The following is a 25,178-nucleotide window of genomic DNA, read 5'->3' as shown; positions in this document are numbered from 1 at the left end:
ATATGAACCCAAGAAACTTTTGAAAAAAAAAATTCTTAAGAAACGAAATGTGCGCCTGACATGTAGGCCAAAATTTTTGGAGATACACTTTCTAGAATATTACCGAAATAAGCATATATATATAAATGGACAGTTTGGATGCCAAGCGACCTAAATCCAAAAAAATGGAAAAGTGAATTTATTGCATCATTTACTTCTACTGTATTAATGGTTACTTATTAATGCACATGGTTACATTACAATCTAAATAATTACTTATTAATTCACTGCGTAAATTATTATGAAATGAAGTGAAATCTTTGAGTTTAATGTCCCACGATTAAGCCCGTAAGGTAAGGGAGACAATGAATAAAGCAAATGAATAATAATAATAATAATAATAATAATAATAATAATAATAATAATAATAATAATAATAATAATAATAATAATAATAATAATAATAATAATAATAATAATGGAAGAATTGGTTGAATGAGAAAGTGGGAGGAAATGGAAGTTCCCCTAGAAAACCCACGAGCACGTTGTTGTCCACCAGAAACTTACTTAGCCGGGGATAGAACCTGAGACTCCACACACCAGAGGTAAATGCTCTACCGCTGAGCCACCGTGCCCCTTGTCAATCATTAAATCATAAACTGCATTCTCATGATTTTGGTTGCCAATTTGACAGAAATAACAATTTTGTCATGAGATATTGATCTTTAAATTTCTCTTCTGCTAAGTTTTAAGTTTGGACGTAGATCATTTAGCATCTAAGCAGCCAAAATCAATATACTACTAAGTATACAATAAATGATATTTTTTTTTTACATTATAAACTTCGAATGCCTGGAGATACAAACAAGGAAGTAACATAAAAATATTATTCATAATTCCTGCTTCCATGTATAAACTAGAATGGGGTTTACCTTGAAGCTGTACTAATGTTTTTGACCTTTTACAGTAAAAGTAGTTGTATCAATTACTTTAAGCTCAGGCATACTGTTGTGCTTAATCTTTACGCAAGGAACCACGCAAGGTGTCTCTATGAAGCACTGAAAGTTTTGGGAGGTACTCCCGTGTCCTCCCTCTTTTTCATTTCACCAATTCTTCCATTATTATTCGCTTGCCTTGATCATCATCTTTCTTAGCCTAAAGGGCATAACCGTAGGACGTTAAACTTAAATATTTCATTTCATTTTTCATTTCAAGCCGTTAATGGGTAACGGTGAATTTAAATCGTGGTAAACAGCTAGATTATGTTCATTAATGGATCAATCCGTTAATGGTTAACGGTGAATTTAACCGTGGTAAACAGCTAGACTGTGTTCATTAATGGAGTCAATCCGTTAATGGTTAACTGTGAATTTAACCGTAGTAGACAGCTAGACTATGTTCGTTAATGGAATGAATTCGTTAATCGGTAACAGTGGCAAATAACTAGACTGAGTTCCTTAATGAAGTCAATCCGTTAATGGTTAACGGTGAATTTAACCGTGGTAAACAGCTAGACTGTGTTCATTAATGGAGTGAATCCGTTAATGGGTAACGATGAATTTAACCGTAGTAGACAGCTAGACTGTGTTCGTTAATGGAATGAATTTGTTAATCGGTAACAGTGGCAAATAACTAGACTGATTTCGTTAATGTAGTCAATCCGTTAATGGGTAACGATGAATTTAACCGTGGTAGACATCTAGACAGTTCGTTAATGGAATGAATTCGTTAATCGGTAACAGTGGCAAATAGCTAGACTGAGTTCGTTAATGAAGTCAATCGGTTAATGGTAACGGTGAATTTAACAATGGTAGACAGCTAGGCTGATTTCGTTAGTGTAGTCAATCCGTTAATGGGTAACGGTGTATTTAACCGTAGTAGACAGCTAGACTATGTTCGTTAATGAAATGAATTCGTTAATCGGTAACAGTGGCAAATGACTAGACTGAGTTCCTTAATGTAGTCAATCCGTTAATGGGTAACGATGAATTTAACCGTGGTAGACATCTAGGCAGTTCGTTAATGGAATGAATTCGTTAATCGGTAACAGTGGCAAATAGCTAGACTGAGTTCGTTAATGAAGTCAATCTGTTAATGGTAACGGTGAATTTAACAATGGTAGACAGCTAGGCTGATTTCGTTAGTGTAGTCAATCCGTTAATGGGTAACGGTGAATTTAACCGTAGTAGACAGCTAGACTATGTTCGTTAATGGAATGAATTCGTTAATCGGTAACAGTGAAAAATAACTAGACTGAGTTCCTTAATGAAGTCAATCCGTTAATGGTTAACGGTGAATTTAACCGTAGTAGACAGCTAGACTGATTTCGTTAATGTAGTCTATCCGTTAATGGGTAACGATGAATTTAACCGTGGTAGGCAGCTAGACAGTTCGTTAATGGAATCCATCCGTTAATAGGTAACAGTGGTAAATGACTAGGCTGAGTTCGTTAATAGAGTCAATCTATTAATGGATAACGGTAAATTTAACAGTGATACACGGCTAGACAGTTCGTTAATCGGGTCAATCTGTTAATGGGTAACGGTGAATTTAACAGCGGTAAATGGCTAGACTGAGTTCGTTAATTGAGTCAATCCGTTAATGGGTAACGGTGAATTTAACGGTGGCTATCCATACACCATATCCTATACATTGAATACTGATCACTTCAACTACCAGCAATCGCGTGATCCTATTTACTGTTTTAGCAGAGTTTATTCAGTGTCGGATCTAGAAGGTAAAAAGTGGGTGGACCAGCCAGAATCCAGTCTATGATAGGTATATCATGAGATTATTATAAGCTTTGAAAAATAATGTAAATAATAGCTTAACTTATTTGTGTCATGGAACCGGGCTAGATCCGCCATTGAAGTTATTTGAGATGGGAGTTTGGTTGGAGTAACTTGTAAAACGATTTTTTATTCTAGTTATTCATACTTAATTAACATTAGCAAGGAAAAAACTCTCTTATTATATTATGTTTCAGGATTTTAATAACTTTTGTTAATCCCTCCATAGCCCTATCGTTTCCTTTTAACTTTTGATCGACAGTTGTCGCACCTGAATAGACAGTTACTTCCGAATAAGTACAACAAACTGGCAACACCGATTCCGAAGAAGTTTCCTTTTCTGCTGCTGCTATTGTATAGTGTTGTTGTTCCACAGGACCACAACTCCACTCTACTCAGCCGCGATATATCCCTCGGTCAGTGAAGTTGTGGTGCTTGCTCGATGCGCCACCAGGGTGTGCGACAGTTTGTGTGAAGCGCGCACCGGTAACTTCGCGCTCACCGTAGGTTAGAAACGACGGGGGTTTGCCCGCGAAAGAGTTTTTCCTCAACTGGTGAAACCAGATGGAACATACTTCCAGCACCGCGAATATTCTTCCGATCTTTTAATTTCATTATTTTTTTGTTTCCTCATCACAAAACGAAAGAAAGAAAAAAGCAGTCATGAACGAGTTACGATAATCTTTTTTTTTGTGAAACGAATTTTGTGACATTCATGATTATTAATGATAAATCACATTCAAGATCATTAAAAATTGTGTCGTGATTTATTAGTATAGTTACGCATCATTAATTTTTACTTATACACAAAGAAAGGCAGTTTGTGAACTGTTTATACACAGGAAAACTTGAAAGATGTTTGTGAAAGATTATGAAGAAACAAATGATTGTGAAATTTGATGTGTAATTAGTGCGTACTGTGTAATTAGAAAACATTTTGTTCGTTTAGACATAACTGTAGTAATGTTTTGTCTACGAAATGTAACCACAAACATTTAATATAAAATTAAAAGAAAAAAATTCTCAGTGCACTAATGTCTCAGGTCTGGTGTACGATTCTTTGCGAAAATATCCAGTGGGTGAAAAGTGTCTTGGACATATTTTTTGTGATCAGAATGTAGGCTCTTTTCAAGTTTTAAAAAAAATAATAATAATTCCTTGTGTACTCTTAAACACAAATTAAATTACAAACAGTGTGTTAATTAGACATGTTGTGAGTTATTTTTTTTTTAATATATACGTATACGGGAAAAAAGTTACAGAACTATGGCTGCAAAATCTTCATATGTGATTAAATATTGGCCGTTTGTTGGATTAATATTTCTTCTGTTGTTTGAGGTAAGTCGTTTCACTATTATTTTTGATTTGTTTCTCTGTACTCCTACTAATTAAAAGTATGATTATATCGTGATGTTGAGTACAGCGACGTAACTAAGTAGGGGCAAACGGGGCTTCTGCCCTGGGCGCCGGATTGGGGGCGCAAAACTGGGCAAATATTTATTTTCACTATTAATGCTAGAAAAGGAGTTTTAGCAACCTAAAGATCATAAAAAAAATTAGCACGAAACTTAACAGGACAACAGCGACTCACCAACCTTAGTATCATATCCATAGAGCTTAAGTTAGATACAAAACTATCTTTTGAGGACATTGTAAAAACCTTTGCAGCCCAAAGAGCCCGCAAAGTTAAATTTTAGCTCCAGCTGTTTGTGTTTTCATTTAATTTACATCGATTTAAGAGATTTGTAATATGTCCGAGTATAATATTCGAGATAACAGCCTGACTGTCATAATTAAATATTCTATTTTAAAGCAACAGACTGTTGATTCATTCTACACATATGTACATCCCTATATAATTCCAAAAACATTGTGATTTGCAGTTATTATGATAAGACTATAAGTACATGTCGAGCGTGCTAGATTTGGCAATTAAATACTAAATAGTTTGGTGTTTTATCTTGTACTAAAAAAATAAATTATGTACTGTAATTTTCAAATCAAGCTTTACTGCTTAGAATTACTATGTGATGCCAAAATCAGGAGTAGACGGGGTGCGTTTTGGTTTGGTTGGTCAGGAAGGGGGCGCTAAGGCGAATTCTTCCTCTGGGCGACAATTAGCCTAGTTGTATCGCTGGTCGTGTATTGGCATAATGTTTTCATAATTTCCAATACGCTTTTTAAAGTATTTGAAACATTTGAGACGAATATTTGTGACGCTTGCTTTTATGTGTTTTAAATGTTCTTTGTTTCTAGAGGCTTCCGTGTAGCTACTTACGAGTGTTTAATTCAGGATGTGTATATTCAGAAAATTTTCCTCAGAGGGTGGGGACTTCGAATAAACGGGCAGTGAAATTAGTACTACTAAAATACTGACAATCCTGGTTGAGCACGATCGGAAAAATGTCCGAGAAGAAAATTTTGTAGCCCAAAGGAGTGAATATCCCCACCCCCGGGTTGAAAAATGAGCACCCTGCTGGTTAAGCGGTTAGCGTACGTGCCTTTGGAGTGGAAGACCAATTCGATTCCCGGCGGGAGTTCATATGGTTCGGATCTCACATTAAGCTAAACGTCTACGTCTCATATAGCTTCGCTGCTGAAAGAGGCGTTAATTCAAAATCAAAAATCGGGCTCTAAAATAATTAATCCTTGTGAATTTTAGGAAATTGATTTCTTTTAAAAAGAAAAAAAGTACTGACAGCTGCTTTAATGAAAGGAACACTCAAATATATGTGAATAAAGAATTAATATTTTTTTCAGTGTTCAATTTGCAGGGAAACACAACACATCCTATTGTAAGTTCAAAGCAAAGAAATTTCTGTAACCACTTTTGTAAATGATTAGTTGTATAAATTACGATTTTCTCTTTACGCTATTAAGATATTTGTCGAATAATATAATTATCGTCTGAAAAATTTAAAAATGCCCTCATTTTTAAAAAAATCTCTTATGTGGTAACCATATATACCACGATGAGCATGAAATATCAGAGGAGGGTTAGCGACTCGTGTTTACCGAGTGAGATGCGATACAATAAATATACCGGTACTGAAAAAAAAATGTTACAAAAGTTGAAATGAGTCCATAAACTGGAGTTGTGGTCCAATTCACATTTTAAGAAGCGCTATTACATAAAATCAACTGAATTTATTTTTTTCCACTTTGAATGTTCTGTTGTTGCGTATATAGATAATTGTAGTTTGCATTAAATTGTAAACTATTTACATGTATTCGTAATTACCTCGCGGTAGAAAACTGGTAGTGGCAGAGTGCTCTCATCTTTGTTGTGAGAGACCTTTGCTTCGATTCCGTGTCAAGTGAATTCGTGATGGGCAACATCGTTTTTTCTTCTTTTTAAAGTTCCCAAATTTTCTCCCACATTCCCAGTCTACGAATTATCCTATAATCATTCACTTGAAAACAATATCTGTCTCTTTTAGCCTAGGAACATAATAGTCAGGTTTGAAACTGAAACTTGTATTCATTACATTACGAAAACACTGTAATTAAATTTAGTTTGGAATTCAAATTCTTAATCAATCAAATTTCTACTATGTTAGGCTTTTTGATGCCATAACACATGAAGGACTATGGCTGGCCAGATGTCGCATCTTTGGCTGAAGCTGATCACTGCATTGGCTCCCAGTGCCGTTACGTTGTGGCTTTCCAGACTTGAGTGCACTAAATTTTAATTCAAGTTTTTCCCCACTTGCCTCCGGATGTTAAGCTAACAATTAATCGGAAACCAAACCCAGCATCACGCGCGGTGATAATTCTGTTGCAAAGAAATATATACTTTCTGTATGTTTAACATTCTGCATATAGCATTGTGCTGAACTATTCCAGTATGTTTTTGCTACTGACTTACATTCTTTACTCACTAAGGCGTAGATGATCGGTTAGCGACATTATTACATTGTTATCAGAATATCAAAACAAACCTGACTGGATTTCTCCCAGAAATTCCCTGTGTTACAAAGAAAATACTCAGATATGTAATACCTTATAGGCTCTAGCAAAAATCCATCATAATTTCCCATACAGGGGCGGCTCTACCATATGTGCAACACATACATTTGCACCGCCGGCAAATTTCGAGGGTCGGAAAAGTCTGTCATAACTATATTATTTAAAATAAATATTTCTTGTTGGAAACAGATTACATGATGATTAAATTTACTAAGCTCGCTTTCTATTTGAATATTACATTCATAAATCATGTTTAGGTCGCATTAGTTTAAGGTCACATGGACAGTGCTAAAGCAAATGGTCAAACAAATCCTAGCACGAATTGCTTGATTGTTGTCAAATATAAGAACTGAATTCTCGAACATTAGCGAACGCCTGTTCCACTTAGTTAATTATCTCCGTTTTGAAATGAAAACTAGTTTTCTCTTTTGTCACAAACAAGTTCCTTATCATTGAAGGTGGAAAGAAGTTATTATTTTTTTTTAATTTCTAATTTTTTAACTGATCTAGAAGGAAAATGAAGAAATAAAGATAAAAGAGCTAGTTGCACTGGAATTGAAAACTGATGTTTTGAGATTTAAAAAAAACTCAATATTGAATTCTATAAAAGGGATTACGATTTTTACTCTGCAGGTGTGTTTGCTTTATCTTTCACTAACATAATAGATTATTATTTAAAGAAAAGAAAAAAACAGACACAACAAGATTGTAATTGTAATGTTTAGTCCTTTCTGAGTGCGAGTGCACTTTCCCTTCCCTTCGTTGTTTATAGGGGCCTAGCCCTCTTTCTCCCCCCCCTTGGCCCCGGGCTAAATTCGCCACTGACTAATGCGTTTAAATTGCAATGTTCTTCCACCGCTAATTGGAAACCGTTACTCCGGCCCGCGCGCTACCCCACTAGACTAGCGAGAAGGAATGGCTAATATAAGGAAATGAGAAGAAATAGTGGAATGAGAAGGTGGGAGAAACTAGAAATAGTTTCGTCAAACCAGCTTCATGCCTTAGAATTGAAATAAAGATTTTTCGCACCAATAATGAGCTCTATATAACTAAGCCTTCGTATCCCATTACATAATATTAAAGTTCTATTTCAGCCTACTGGAAATATATTTATCTAAAATTGGACCCAATTCACTTTGTCCTTGTACTTTTTCTTCTTCTTCTTCTTCTTCTTCTTCTTATTATTATTATTATTATTATTATTATTATTATTATTATTATTATTATTATTATTATTATTATTATTATTATTATTATTATTATTATTATTATTGGAATTTGCACTGTTAGAAACTAAAATATAGAATAATTACCAAATACCACAGCAATGTTGGTATTTTAAATACTTATAATCTTTGTCTTGTATGGATTGCAGAATCTGTCTGAATCCACTAACAACATGTATTCGCACGAATAATTGTCGCAGCACGCAAATAGCTGCAAAACGTTTTTTAAGTTCATAATCCACCTATCCTACACTCTGACAACGCATCTGCAAATAAATAACAAATGCAAGCTCTCGTCCACGGAATAATAGAACCTTTATTTAGTAACGGTTTTCATTCATCTCTGTGAGGTTTATATTCGTGATTATTGCCTGAATATTTTAAACTTCTGTGTCCATACTGGCAAGTCCACACTGATAACTACCTTTCATGTACGAATGAATGTTCTATCTCAATGATTTTTGTTCGAGTCGCACTTTTATCCAAGCATAGATGAATCAATTCTTCCGTTATTTCAAAGAAATTCTCTGTTAGATCTACTTTTATCCTCCCAGTTTTTCGTATTGATCTTTTTATTTATTTTTTATTTTTTATTTTTACTTTATTTATTTATTTATTTATTTATTTTGCCTTTATTAACCAGAAATCTGAAAGTATGTACAGATATGTAAAACCGATGATAATAGTATATTTTTTCTATTACTTTCGCTGTAGCTTTAGCGTTTTATTGTAAAATTAATTCAAGTACAGAAACTTGTTCTCTACTAACTATATATCCTATACTGTTATGCAACCAGAAATTCCTTGGAGTTGGCATTTACAGTATAACATCCAGGAACTCTTCATGTTAAGTCTTGTTTCTCATTTTTAAAAAAAAAATGTATTTACAATAGACATCAATTACTGGTTGACTGTGAAAATATCTTGTAACAGAAACTACAAATAACTTTTCAAAACAATGCTTTATAAAAATGTATTACGAAGAAAAAATAATTGTTTTGATAAAGTAAAATGAATAAATGCCACAAAGAACATTGGGTGCAACTTTTAATGATTAAGTGATGTCCCTAATACAGTAGTGCACGATTATCTTAGCTAATGTGGACCTCACTAACCTCTGTTAATCGGAGCTAAGAAAATACAGACTTTCTGCAAAATGCCTGAGTTTCAATCTTCTGTGTTCATACTGACCAATAGAATGGATTTGAGTTTATAGCATTCCAAACATCAGCACTGCTATATGAGACGTGGACCTATACAGCTTAATGTGGTATCCGAACCACATGCCTTCCCGACGGGAATCGAACCCGGATCTTCCACGGCAAAGGCATGCACGCTATGCACATAGGGAAGCTCTTCATAGTGACAAATCTACACTGATATACCCTTCATATACGCATAAATTAATAAATTCTTCCGTATTTCTGAAAAATTCTCTACTAGATCTACTTTTAATCTCCCAGTTTCCATATTGACTTTTGTTTAAAGTCAAATATTTGAACCTAATTTTCACGCCTTTTTATACCGACCAGAGCTTTGTAATTTTTTTGTATTACACTCGTAAAAACGTGAGGTGCAGTTCAATATCTAAATAAGCCTATATTAATTGCTGGTATTCAACGTGCAGACTCGAATAATCAGGTCTCTACTGTATGGGTAAGAACTTTGATCCTCAACCTTAGAAAGGTTGTCCAGTGCTTTTAGTATTATCGTGATTTCTTCATTCTGCCACGCCAAATAAAATGTTTCTCTTTTTCTAGTGTATTTTATAAGGGATTGTTTTTAAAACGTATTATTATTATTATTATTACCTAGGTATGTTTAATTAACAATCAATAAGAGTGTGCAAGAACCATGACACTTACTTAGGCGAAACTGATCCTGAAATATATACTCTCATTAAATTCCTCATTATGACATTAACACGATGATAATATTAATAATAATAATAATGTTAACGAATATAGTGTAAAACATGTTGTTCAAAGATATTATATATATATATATATATATATATATATATATATATATATATATATATATATATATATATATATATTCTCGTTGTAAATATACACTATATAAAATGAAAAGCTAACATTGAACATTCATTACTTTGTAGAAACTTACAGGTTTACATTATATTATTATTATTATTATTATTATTATTATTATTATTATTATTATTATTATTATTATTATTATTATTATTATTATTATTATTATTATTATTATTATTAAGCGCTCAGTAAAGTGTGTCGTCTATCCAGTGGTGCCCACCCCCCTTATGTCCATGACGCACCCCGCTTCCCAATTGTCTATCCATAGGTGTTCTTCCATGAAAAATAAATCTTTTCGATTAATTTTTACACCCCCTCAAACATATTTATATAGATTTTTAACCCCCCAAATATTTCAATGACGCAGTTTGCGTCATAGCCCCCCCCCCTTATGGGCACCTCTGCGTCTATCAAAAATGGTTTGAGATCACTGATTTTCATTATTTAAATACTTACTTTTGTAGAAATCTCCCCGCAATTCTAGTAAAACCTAGTTTGATATCTACCGAATTAGTGAGAGTTTACTATATTTCTGTATGAAAATGATCTTTAATTTTAACTCCAGTATGACGGTTGGTTTTGGATAACACTAACAAGAATTTTAGGAATGATCAGAAAAAATGGATCAAAAGATTGCGATCTTGGCCAAGAATTTTAGGAATGATCCAAGAAATGCGTCAAAAGATTGCGATCTTGGCCGATAATTAGTTTTTGGTTCAAGGGCCACAAAATTTTTGAACGGACCCTAAATCGAGTGTTCGTATTTTATACGGAACAAGCACATCATACTGAGTAAAGTGATAATTTAGGTTTTTCTAGAATGTATGTAGTTCTCCAGATATAAGGCCTACAAGATTTTTTTAAAATTGAAATATATTGGATCTTTTGGGCCAATTGGATCAGAGGCACAAATTTTCGAACGGCCCTCAAATTGTGTTGTCGTATTTTCTGCGGAATAAGCACATCATACTGAGTTAAGTGATAGTTTGGGTTTGGCTACACTATACGTAGTTCTCCAGATATAAAGCGTATACAAGAAAATTTTTGCCCGAAATATATTGGATCTTTTGATCCCAAAATGATGTCTATATTACTCTCTTGCCTTATGCCTTTATGTAATACGAATGTTATGACATCGGTTTTTTACACGGACTGAGAACGACACTGTATTTGATACAGTTTGTGGTTGAACATATCATCATGCGCTATTACCATAAAATAAGTGTCTTCCCAATACACTATTTCGCCCTCGAAAAAGATGGATCATAGAACCACTCCATAGACGACACCTTTATATTTCCAGACTATAATGTCAATTATGTCAATTACCTGCTTCGCTGGGTTAAAATTAGAAAAATTAGCAATATGTTCCGTTAATAAAATCATTTTATCTATCTATCTATCTATCTATCTATCTATCTATCTATCTATCTATCTATATATATATATATATATATATATATATATATATATATATATATATATATATATATATACTAGCAGCGTTCACCCCGCTTCGCTGCGGTCACCCCGGAACGCAATAAACTTTGTTACTTAGATAATTTTTACTTTTTCGCTTTCAAGTGATATGATAAAAACCATAGAAGATTGCAGTAAATCTTAACATTATATCGCCTGTCATTTATGTTAACCCGCCCCGCTTCGCTGCGGTCATCCCGGTGCTGGCATATTGTAAAAGTGTCTGTAAAAATAAGCAAATCAATTAAAAAATTTTAAACAGAAGATTCAAGCTATTTTCCGCTGTATATCGCCTGTCATTTATGTTAACCCGCCGAGTGACACGGTCATGCGGGTTGCATATAAATACGTTTATTTTTACCTATGATGAACTAATAACAAAGGATTTGTACGTTATGGACACTTGAATGGTCAATTATCTCAAGACACTGGTAATTAAAAATTAAAGTGATATGATAAAAACCATCTAGGGTCCAAATCCTAATAACCCCCCAAAAATGAAAGAAATTGGTTCAGCCGTATTAGCGTGATGAGCGGACAAAGGATTTTGTACGTTCTCTTTTATATATATATATATATATATATATATATATATATATATATATATATATATATATATATATATATATATATATATATATATATATATATATAAAGTTGCGGGGCTGAATTTGGATTTAAACGGAAGTGTCACTGTTCATCTCAGGGACCCCGGAAACTATGGATTCGACACTAATATCGGTCATTTTTCGATCATTTTTAAATATCCCCCTCTACTAAGTTGCACCGTCAAAGTGAAATAATACTAGTAAAGGCCATTCCAGGCCCGAATCTCATCTATGTTGAACAATTGACCGAGATCGGTTGGATGATTCAAGAGTAATTAAGTCACAAACATAATCACTTTCGTTTTTGTATAGATACTTGTAGATAGATACCGTTGATCAGAGGTAAAAATGGATCTGAAAAGGTATGGGGACGCATGATGTCCCCCGTGGCTATCTTTGCCCATTGTAATTTTGTTAGAAAGTGGGGGTACGCCACGGATATTTCTTGGAAGCGGGGGGATGGCGTCCTCCCGCTTTCCCCCGCACTTTTACCCCTGCGGTTGATGAGATACAACTAGAGACAAAAAAAATTTCGCTAATGCTATATGTGCGAAACGTTAAAAAAGAAAATCCGTAGCTTATATGTTTCAGGAAAGCTCGAACTTTTCATTTCAGAGCCAAAATCACGTTTATATTACCGCGAATATTTGCGAAACTCGGCATTACTTGCGATAAACGCGAATGAAAATGAAGAAGTGAAATTCTTGGTAATTATTGTTAATAATTACTAAAAAGCGCATTTCCAATATTATTTAACTTAAAAATCGTTGCATTTTACCGAAAACATTCACGACGCTAAATTAAATTATCCATAAAATTCGTAAACTTGCATGGGGTGATGTCACTTTCTAGTATTTGACATTGTTTAAGGAAGTTGGCATTGTATCATTGTTAAACGGTTTAAAAGTTAACCACGGGACTTTTCTATCACGTTCAATATGGTTGCCAATCTCGAGTGTTGATGCCGAGAGATTCTTTTCCAAGTATAATATGATTGTTACTGACAGGAAAACAAATTTAAAAGAATTGGTAGTGTCTTGCTGCATGTTGTCCTTTAACTAAGGATGAGGTTAGAGAAAATGCTTAATTTTTTGCATTAATTTCTATATTTCAGTGAATTAGCTAGAATGTGAAACCTAATCAAGGTATATCCTCATTTTTGTATCAAATACACCTTAGTACCGAAAATAATATTTAAAAAAAAAAAAACTAGTTCTACATTTAAAAAAATAAATGCGACATAAATGCGAAAATTGTGATAATTAATGCTACAAAATTTCAAAATTGTTGAGAAAAAGTTTCGTCTCTAGGTATAACGTAAAATTGTGACTAACTTTTAAGCTTTAATTTTTAACTTTAGCATTACATGAAGATAATGTATATAACAATCAGTAATTGTAATTTTGGAATATATCTCATAAACAATATTATGTACTGTTATTTTACTACTGCGATAGTGAAGAACTTGATAATTAAATATATCAGCATCAGTAACATCTTAATAGATAGTTTGCGTTTCGTGCAAAATCAATTGTGACTAACTTTTAAGCTTTAATTTTTAACTTTAGCATTACATGAAGATAATGTATATAACAATCAGTAATTGTAATTTTGGAATATATCTCATAAACAATATTATGTACTGTTATTTTACTACTGCGATAGTGAAGAACTTGATAATTAAATATATCAGCATCAGTAACATCTTAATAGATAGTTTGCGTTTCGTGCAAAATCAATTTTTAGGTTTAAAAGATTTTTTCGAATACGGCTCATGAGGATTTTATACTTACTCATATCATATTGCTTAGCTCAATGATAATAGCTACTAAATTGCTATTTGTTTCAATATCAGTTTCATATTAATATGTGTCGTGATTATTATATAGTATTGATGTTTCTAGGTTTACAAAAAATCGTTTTTCTCTACTTTTTCAAAAACTACTCATGAGCATTTACGATCCTCAATATCATTTTCTTCAGAATAATGGGATCTATTGATTTGTTTGTATATTCTACATTTTTGGACATTATTTTCCAGTTAAACGAGAATTAAAAATTCGGAAAAAGAAATGAAATCTTTCAATTTTACACTCGTCGCAGGGTTACATTTCCCATTAGACCGACTAGTCCCGTGCCTAGAGCGCAATTTTTTTTAATGGCGCAATTTTTTTTTAAAAAAATTAAAACTTTTTAATTTTCAAAGTTTGAAATACTAAGAGCAAAAATGAAGCACGTGTCTCTAACGTTTGATACTAGAGTCGTCCATTTCGAATCTATGTAGTAATAAATACAAGAATAAAACGCTCTTCTACATTACCATAGAAGCGCCCCGAATCTACTCAATAACGATACAGCACGATTCTTTTTGTCTGCCAGGCATGGTCCAAACGGCCCTTCAATTAATTTGGGAACGAATGGGTGAAGAAGGGAAAAGGAGGTGACGGATTTGTCGGAAGGGGGGAGGGGCACCGATGGCAAAAGTGTCTACTGGCGCAGAAATTCTAAATGTGGCCCTGGTTCCATGGTCATGCCTGCTAGGCTAAAGGAGACGGTGATAATGAGAAATGAATAAAAATGATGGATTTATGAAGTGGAAGGAAATGAGAGCACCCCGAGAAAACGCGCGAACAGTGGTATTTGTCCACCACAGATCCACTTGGAGCGTGATGCCCCGTGTAGCGTAATCGCTAACCCTATCGCTTTTGGTGCGAGCGGTCCCGGGTTTGATTCCCGGTGGAGGCACTTGGTTGAAAAAGTGTAAAAAGCTTTTTCACACTAGCCATCCTGAAGGAAGTTTTCCTGGGTTTTCACACCAAGCAAATGCCTTGGTGGTACCTCACTTACAGGTCCCAGGTCGTTTCCTTCCTTCACTTTCTCCGAAGAGTGTGCTCGCTGAGGGACACCATATCTCATACTCGACGGGCTAAATGCCCATAGATGCCGAAAGCCCAGAAATATAAATCCTAAATCCCACTTGGAACGAGATGGGATCGAACCCGGAACCCTACGCACAAGAGAGGAAGGCTCTATCACTGAGCCACCGAAGGAAGATCTGAACCAAGACCACATTGAATAACATTGTTGCTGTAAGAAGGAATCAATTTTTGCATCAAATCACAATACTACCATCACATGCAACACAAGTATTTTTCATTCTTTCTGATGAAGCAAATAGATATTTTTCTCCCTCTGTGTATACTGTAATATTAATTTACCTTGAAGAAGAAATCAAGGGCATATTGGATGGTCTACTCCTTTCACTGAAGAAAGAAGAAAAAAGATTCGTGTGTTATTTGTCTTCCTGAGTAATAATTTCAAGTATATTAAATCCGCTCACCGTGAAATTGGTTGCTGAAGGTTGGGCCAAAGTCAATGTGAACGCTCCACTGAAATCGGGTAAATAAAATTTTTAAGCTTGAAAAACAAAATTTGGCTTATTTACTTATTTATTTATAAATTTATATTCTATACGATCATTTAACAGTAGATAAAATTTTTCGAGTCTATAAATGTGGAACAGGGAATTCGTAAGGATATGTCATTTTTTTATGCATACTGCTAAGAACAACAAAAATTATGCCTACTAAACACTTTCAACAAGTGCAGAGTTGTTTAAAAATCAATTTAAATTAAAGAAGTACGATATAAAACTAATTGGAACTGCATATTGAAATATCAGAAAAGTAGGGCCTACAAATACAACAAAACATGCATATTGAAATACAATTAAAATTAAAAGCTAATGACATACCAGAGCATGGTGTGATTTCACTAGTGCGGCAAGGTCTAGTTCAATCTTCGTGACGCACATTATCAAGTCATTTAAAATACTCAATAACTTTTTTTAACAACTGTTCAAGTTTTTTTAAAAACCAAAATTAGAAATCACTTTATTTTTTTTATCATATGACCCAAAATTAAGGCAGTTATTAAGTTTTAAAATTTTCAAACGGTCTCCATTTCGAAACAGTAAGATGGATCGGATTCGATATTTGCAATGTGAATGAACTGACCAAATTTGGTTTAAATCCATAAGCCTTTAGGGAAGTTACTGTATCCAATATATACAAGAAATGGATTCTACTATTATAGAAATAGATGGATGTTGTGAGATCTCCGCAATTGGTATATTAAAAATCCCACACAAGCTTGTTACAAACCAGAAATTATAAGGGGATCACTGGCAAGAGGATGTGATAAAATGGGAGTCGTGATATGAATTAGTTTGAGAACCACTGTGTTAAAGTATTTGGCAAATATCGTATATCTGTCAGTTACAGTAAAACCTATAAAATTTACTAAATACAGTACTACTTTTGCTGATGTGAAATCATTAAAATCTTGTTTGATGCCAACAAAATTTTGTTCAATTGATTTCTGACCTGTATATGACATTATGCGTTTAATTTACTCTTTCTTTATATTTCGTGCCATTGACGACTTCATTCCTTTAATATATTATCTCTCTGTATATTACATACAATGAACGACTTTACTCGTTTAATATATTATATATTGTTTTATATTGCAAACCATTAACGACTTTATTCATTTAATACATTATCTTCCTTTATATTGTTTATCTTCCTTTATACTGCGTCTCATGCACGACTTTAGTCGTTTAATTTCTTCTTTTCCTTTATATTACATCTTATGAACGACTTTACTCGTTTAATTTCTTGTCTTCCATTATACTGCATCTCATGAACGACTTTAGTCGTTTAATTTCTTCTTTTCCTTTATATTGCATACCATGAACGAATTTACTCGTTTAATTTCTTGTCTTCCTTTATACTGCATCTCATGAACGACTTTAGTCTTTTAATTTCTTGCTTTCCTTTATATTGCATCTTATGAACGACTTTAATCGTTTAATTTCTTATATTCTTTATATTGCATACCGTAAACGACTTTACTCCTATATTATCTTCCTTTTTATTGCATATCATGAACGGCTTTACCCGTTTAATTTCATATTTTCCTTATTATTGCATACCATTAACGACTTTACTCGTTTAATTTCTTGTCCTTATTCTAAAATTCTTGTTAAGTGTTAATGGCAATAAATAAATAATTCCTGATACCCACTCCTAATACTTTTTTACTACACTTGAATTCATGTCACTAGCCCAAGAGAAGGCGTTACCATCTTTTTGGCCCGCCTATCTATTGATGAAAATGAAACTGCACTAATATATCTATATCTATCTATCTATCTATATCTATATCATATACAGTGGCAGATCCAGGATATGACCAAGAGAGGGACTAAACCATAGTTTGCAGTTTTATCCAGTGTATACTTGAGCGCCAAGGAAGGGGGCTATAGCTTCCCCCCTTGGATCCGCCTCTGTGTATGTATATAATCTAAATTTCATTTTTTTTCTCCAAGTGATGAATGCATTTCTTATATACATATGGGTCCGAAGGATTATTTTTTCCCTATTTAATCATGAATTATGATATGTGTCTAGTCTTATAGTATATGAGTATACGTATATCACCTTTGACTGTTCTAACTTTAACTGCTTCCATGTTGTTGACACAGGGGTAAACACTCTCCTTAAAATTCATTATTTTTATTTCTCTGTGAAAATATATTTTCTCAAGAAAATGAAAACCAGTAAAAACTGCCAGACCATGATGCGTTTTACATGTCTGGGTTGTATCTTAATTCATGTGTTCATATTGCAGTTTAGCTGTTCTTAGGTGCGTTAAAAAAAAAAAAAAAAAAAAAAAAAACTATGTATGTATGTATGGGTGTAGTACATCTGTTTTAAAAAGCTTTTTTTTTTTTTTGCTGTTTCCGTTGGTTATATTTTGCTTTTTTCTTTAATCCTGCAAAAAATGGAAAAAGTATGTTATAACAGGAAGCCGGAAGGAAAATTATTATATATTCTCTGTAATGCATTTGTTTATGATGTTAGTAATGTGATATACCGTTTACTTGAATATATAAGAAATGCTGCAAAAAAAAATGTCTAAAACAGGGGTGTCCAAGTATTTTCAGTCATGAATTTTACATGTATAAAACAAGTGAACAAAGTCTAAGAAAAAAAAAAAAACAAGAGACCAGTTTATTCTCTTAGGAATCAAAAGACATTAGGTGCAGCTTCATTTAACAGAAAACTGACCAAGTCTTCCTGTGAAAATCTTTGCTGCTTAAAACTGTGAGCAAAATGTTTAAAAGGTGAGTGGTATTGAAGACCAAAACCATATTCATAAAGAAATTAAATGTCGGCTAAAAACAGGGAATTCGTGTTAGTATTCAGTTCAAAATCTTTTGTCGTCCAATTCTGTCGAAGAATTTGAAGCTTTATATATATATATATATATATATATATATATATATATATATATATATATATATATATATATATATATATATATATATATATATATATATATATATAAACTATAATCATGTCTGTTTTTCTCTATGGTTGCGAAACGTGGTCGCGTACTCTGAGGGAAGAACGTAGATTGAAAGTATTTGAGAAAAGATCCTGAGACGAATATTCGGACCCAAGAGGAACGGGAATGGGGAATGGTGGAAACAATCTATATCGTTTGCCATTAGGGTTATCAAATATAGGAGACTCAGGTAGACAGGCCATGTAGCCAGAATGGAAGAAAGTGGAAACCCTTTCAAAGTCTTAACTGAAAGTCCAATCGGAAAACAACCATTAGGAAGACCTAGGTGTAAGTGGAAGGACAACATTAAAATGGACCTCCCAGAAATAAGAATAAAAAAGTAGAAACTGGATCCAGTTGGCTAAAGATAGAAGTCAATGGAGAGCTTTCGTGAACGCGGCACTGAACCTCCGGGTTTCATAGGCCATAGAGTTAGTTAGTTTAGTTAGAGTGTTAAGGTTCGACTATCGCCACTAGATGGCAGCACATAATACCTAACTTTCCTATGTATTTTGTAAGAAGCGACAAAATCCACAACAATTCAATGAAATTCAAGAAATGAATATCCATATTTTATTCGAAGACAACTGAAATATACATTCAGATGATAGTTACTTGTTGTTTTTAATTGTTTTACTTTATTCATTGTTGAGAGCATTTCATTCCACTCTTCAAAAATATGCTCCGAACAATTTAAGTCTATCAGTTCTGAAAGAAACAAGATATCAAGAAACTTCACGCATTATTCTCTGCTGATTGATTTACTTTTTTTTTTTTTTTTTTGACAAAGTTTAGAAATCGAACTTTTGATGTTCGCTGGTTCTTATTAATATTGTCTCTCCCTTATCAAAATACATTGCAAAGATATTAGAAACGTCCTGCCATCGGTTGGGAGATTAGAGCCCGTTTAAACTCTCTTAACAACCGACGTAGCATACAGATGCATCTTGGACGTCCAATCCGGGATAAAGTGATTGTCACTTGAAGACTCAGTAAAAATTTTGAATGCTGTCCGCTTGGGAAGTTCCTACGGGACACTGTTGGATATTTCTGGACTCTTTTGTAGGACAATCATATTACACTTTTGTACATACATCCAAATCTCACGTGACAAGACACATTCTATTGAAATCCCATAGATACTTCCATTATCCATTAAGCTTCTGTTGTGAACGCTGAGCGTGAGTGTTCTGGGATAAGTATGGAACCTAGTTATTTGTCCGTAGGCCGTCCCGTGGATATGTTGTGTTGTATGGGTACAAACAGCTATTTTAATTTCACGGGACAAACCGTACGGTTGAGACAGAACAATTTGATTTTCACGGTAGCTCAGTGGTTGAGCGCTTACCTCTGGTGTGTGGTGCTTCTTGGTTCGATCCCGGGACAAGCAAGTTTGTGGTGAACAACATCGTGACCGTGGATTTTCTCGGGTTCTCCCGTTCCCTCCCCCATTGTCATTCCACCGATTCTTCCATCACGTCATTTGACCTGATAATGCGTGTCCCTTAGCCTAAAGGGTACAATCCGGGGACCTTAAACTGAAAGATATTTCTCATTTTCATTTACAATCTAATTTGAAGTTAGAAGACACTACAGATATCATTAACGTAAGTTAGGAAATTCAAGGGGTGTCCATCCGCCCGTGGATCACAGGATTTCCTTCACTCTTCCTTTTCCTTCATTCTTTTCACTTCACTATCAATTTCATCAGTTTCGTTTATTCTGAAAGTTATTTATCCAGGATTTCATTATGTCTCATAATGAGCAAAAATAAACTATTCTAACGTAAACTGAAAATGTAATTTCTAAGGAATCCATAAAAATAACATATCTGGCTGAATGACAAACATTATTGTTGGCTTTGTTCTATAAACTACAATGAAACAAAACGATTTAGAACAGTTTCCGAATTTGATTCTTGGCAATTATGATTTCACGAAGCGTGGGAGGAAATCCCCCCTCTCCGGAGTAGGATTGATTTTTTTTTTTTAATGTTAAAAGTAAACGCTGTAAATGGTATAATGTTAAAAATGCAAAGAAAAGTAATTTCAATTAAGATACTATTAGAAATCATAGAAATAAGCAACGGCCTCTCAGACCCCATGTCTGTATACTGTGTTGTTTCTTTGGCCTTACGTATACAGTCTAGGGCAGGGTTTCCCAACCTGGGGGTCACGACCCCTAGAGAGGTTGCAAAGACAAGCGAAAGATATAACTATAATTAGAATCTAATACCGCGAAATATTCCTAAATATTATTTTGAATTTTGTTCTGATAGGCATTTTTTTTTTTTAATTTTTACACATGCTGTTAAGAACAACAAAAAATAGGTCTACTAAACATTTTCAACAGATGCAGAGTTGTTTAAAAATCAATTTAAATCAAAGATCTACTATATGAAACTAATGAGAACTACATATTGTGAAATGCAAGAGAAATATAAATGCAACAAAATCTGCATATTGATATGTAACTAAAATTGGAAGCTAATGGGCTAATGGGATACCTGAGCATGGTGTGATTTCACTAGTGCGGCAATGTTCGGTTCAATCTTCGTGATGCACATTATCAAGTCATTTAAAATACTCAATTACTTTTTTAACAGCTGTCCAAGTTTTTAACCAAAATTAAAAATCAATTTTTTTTATCATATAACCCAAAATTAAGGGAGTTATGAAATTTTAAAATTTTCAAACGGCCTACATTTTGAAACAGTATGACCGAATCGTATTCGATATTTGCAATATGAATGAATTGACCAAATTTGGTTTTAATCCATTCGCTTTTAGGGAAGTTACTCTACTCTTATAGAAATAGGTAAATATCGTGAGATCTCCGCAATAGATGTATTAAGAATCTCACACAAGCTTATTATAAACCAGAAATTATAAGGGGGTCGCTGACAAGAGGATATGATTGAAATGGGAGTCGTGATGGGGATTAGGTTGAGAATCACTGGTCTAGGGTTAATCCATACCAGGTCTTAATCCATACCAGTTGTACCGAATACCGCTCACTCTTAAACCTTTAAAGAATTTTTGGACATAAAATAGTGCGGACATTGAACTGAATTCATTTAGACCCTCTATGACTTAAATGCTTTTTTGAAAAGAAAAAAAACTATAATTTGGTAGATTTTAACTTGGTAGCTCTGTATACTTAATGAAGCAATGATTACTTAGCTTGACAATAACAACCTGAGCGATAACATAAATATTGTAGAGTTGGCATTTTTATAGTAATATAAGCACTTAAGAAACTGTAGTCCATTACAGCTTATGTGATTGATACAACGCCATTAATCATTGGTGTTGTTTGAACGTTAAAGAGGTAATATCATTGCACAAGAAACAGAAATAAAATAAAAAAAAAAGAGATAGTAAATAAACCGAGGCATGAGGAAGTGTTTTGTGGTAATGGACATTTAATGTAAATTATGTTGACAAACAAGAACATGGCTTTTCTCTCTGTCGCTATCACTTTCTTACTTAATGCACTGAATGCGAAAAGGGCGTTCTTAGGAACATGTGAGTCCATTACTAGAATTTGATCTTTATAGGCAAAAGCGATACAGATACCTCTCAATAGCATTGTAACTGGGAGGTTAACATTTCGATATTCGTCGCTATTACATTTGCATGTCAATTTTGAGTGCTTTCAATTGTGTACACCCTCCTTTGTTGTGTCGGCTACTCGAGCTGTTAATGCTTATGTCTTTGATACACGTGGTTAAATTTTTGAATTCCCATCCGCAACACGTTTTACAAGTCCGATACCCGCCCTGCGATGTTCAGACTCATAAAGAAGCCTTAAAGATGAAGGAAACGCACAACAAGATTTCCCATGGATTTCAATGCGATGTGCCTGTCACAATAGAAACTTTAAGGATGATGGAAATATCTACGGGATTTCCCTTGGATTTCAATGGAATGTATCTGTTACACTAGAATCCTTAAGGATAGTAGAAATATTCACATAATTTATTTTAGATTTCTATGGGATATACCTGTCATAGTAGAAACCCTAAGGACAATAGAAATATCCATAGGATTCTCCATAGATTTCTATGGGATGTGTCTGTCACAATAGAAACTTTAAAGGTAATGGAAATATCCACGGGATTTCCCTTAGATTTCTATGGGATGTGACTGTCACAGTAGAAACTTTAAAGATAATGGAAATATTCATATGATTTCCATTAAATTCTTATGGGATGTGCCTGACACAGTAGAAACCTTAAGGATAATGGAAATATCCACGGGATATCCCTGGCTCTCCATTAGATGTTCCTGTCATAAGTAGAAACTTTAAGGATAATGGAAATGTGCACAGAATTTTCCTTCGATTTCAATGAAATATACTACAGTGATGTTTTGAGTTATCATTGTAAAAACTTTAAGGATATTGGAAATATCTACGGGATTTCGCTTGAAGTTCAATGGAATGTGATTGTCACAATAGAAACTTTACGGATAATGGAAATATTCACGGGATTTCCCTTGTGCCTGTCACAGCAGATGCTTTTAGAATAATGGAAATATGCACGGAATTTCCGTTAGATTTCTATGAGATGTGGATGTCACAGTAAAAACTTTAACAACAATAGAAATGTGCACGGGATTTCCGTTGGATTTTAATGGAATGGGATTGTATGGTAGGATAATGGAAATATGCACGGGATCTCAACTGGATTTCAATGAGATGTGTCTGTCACAGTAAAAACTTTAATGATAATGGAAATATCCACGGGATTTCCATTGTATTTCAGTGGAATGTGACTGTCACAGTAGAAACTTCAAGGATAGACCTAATGGAAATATCGATAGGATTACCCTTGGATTTTAATGGGATGTGTCTGTCACAATAAAAACTTTAAGGATAATGGAAGTATCCACGAGATTACCCTTAGAGTCCCATGGTAGGTGCCTGTCACAGTAGAAACCTTAAGGATAATGGAAATGTCAACAGGATTTCTCCTGGATTTCAATTAAATATACCCGTCACAGGACAATTTTTGATTGTCCAAAAGTCATCCTATGATTATCCCGCAAAGAGCAAGAGATGTCCCGCAAGTATCCCACAGAAAGTCCCATTTCTGGGACATAAGCGAGAATCTGAATTTCCATCGGATGTCCATAAAAGTCTCATGGACATTTCGATGTCCCAGTACAAATGTCCCTTAAATATCCAACAGTCATTGATTTCTATGCTGTATAGGCAATGGGAGACATAAGTGTTAGCGTTTACTTAATACCATAAGAGAATTGCAAATCTCCTACGAAGCAACAAATTTCGAACTAGAAAACAGTAATAGTAATAATAATAATAATAATAATAATAATAATAATAATAATAATAATAATAATAATAATAATAATAATAATAATAATAATAACCGATATGTTCAAGACACATCACCCTACAGTATTATCCAAGAGACGAGAAATAAAGTCTCGTCTCGTTCTCGTAAATTTTGTAGAAGTCTCGTCCCGTGTCGATTCCGGAAGATTTCTTTCTTGTCTCGTCTCGATTGTTGGGAAATTTTCTTCGTCTCGTCTCGTTTTTGTAAAATCCTTGTACAAAATTTATGACCTTATTTTTGTCTTAATTTCATCTATAAGTTACAAGAATCCTTCCGCGTAACAAAAAGTTCACAAAGTGTGTGATATAACAATACTTATATTTAAGCCATATTTATTATTGAAACATATTGCGTAACGACTTATGTATTTTTTAACGTTGATAAATTCTCTCTTCATTATGTCTGTACAATCACTTTTTGGGGTGCGGTGGCTCAGTGGTAGAGCGTTCACCTCTGGTGCTTGGGATCCCTGGTTCGATCCCAGCTCGCGCCGTGTGGACTTTGTGGTGGACAAACACCGTGCTCGTGGGTTTTCTCGGGGTTCTTCCGTTTCCTCCCACTTTCTTCATTCCACCATTTCATTCATTTCTCATAATCACCGTCTCCTTTAGCCTAACCGGCATAACCGTGGGACGTAAAACTTAAAGATTTCATTTCGTTTTTTACAGTCACTTTAGCAGTTTGTGTAGTATGAGTCATGTGTCATTAAAACGGTGTTTGAGTGTCTCGGGGTGAACTCGGTTGCTCTCGAGACTTGAAAAATTTCTCGTCGTTAAAACGAGACGAGAATTCTCGATGTTTGTCGTCTTGTCTCGTCTCGAATTGACGAAAGGTACTACTTCACGTTTCGTGGGAACACTATTACCCAACTGAAAGTTGAAACTACGATTTATGGCACAGTTTTGTGATCCAGCTTTTTTTTTTCTTTTCTTTTCTTTTTTTTTTGTGAGCAAAAAGAGAACAAATAGATAGTATGGTACAGAATCACCTTTTGTAAGACGTGATCTTGCATGAGGTTATGTGTACGCGTCCACTGCACCGGATATACTATATGCTAGAAACGTAACAGCTTTTCACGTATATCTTACGATACGAATTGTGTTTCAATGACCAATTAAAAAGCAAAAAAGAAAAAGAAAAGAAAAAAGAGAAAACAAAGGAAGAAATAGAAAGAGAATAAAACAAAAGTTGAAATTAAAGCTTGGAAACAATAACTTTTTTTTTAAGCTATGAGAAAGAGTTGTCAGAATTTTGAACCACTTATTTAAAAAAGAAGCTATGGAGTACAT

The 25,178-nt window shown here is 34.0% G+C and overlaps 1 protein-coding gene across 1 annotated transcript in view; it reads left to right on the top strand.

Annotated features, from left to right (window-relative positions):
* Positions 1–3,163: 3,163 nt before the first annotated feature.
* The window catches only part of LOC145669613 (uncharacterized), a 242,005-nt gene continuing 219,990 nt past the window's right edge, over positions 3,164–25,178 (top strand). Inside the window, exon 1 of the mRNA XM_081737846.1 lies at positions 3,164–4,106. Within this exon, the coding sequence (XP_081593972.1) occupies positions 4,035–4,106 (72 nt within the window). The 5' untranslated portion in view covers positions 3,164–4,034. The remainder of the gene's footprint in view (positions 4,107–25,178) is intronic.

The sequence above is a fragment of the Thermobia domestica genome, chromosome 14 (genome assembly GCF_964235325.1).
Source record: "Thermobia domestica chromosome 14, izTheDome1.hap1.1, whole genome shotgun sequence".
Taxonomy (NCBI): domain Eukaryota; kingdom Metazoa; phylum Arthropoda; class Insecta; order Zygentoma; family Lepismatidae; genus Thermobia; species Thermobia domestica.
Note: the sequence above shows the minus strand (reverse complement) of the source record. Positions and strands in the feature narration are given on the sequence as shown.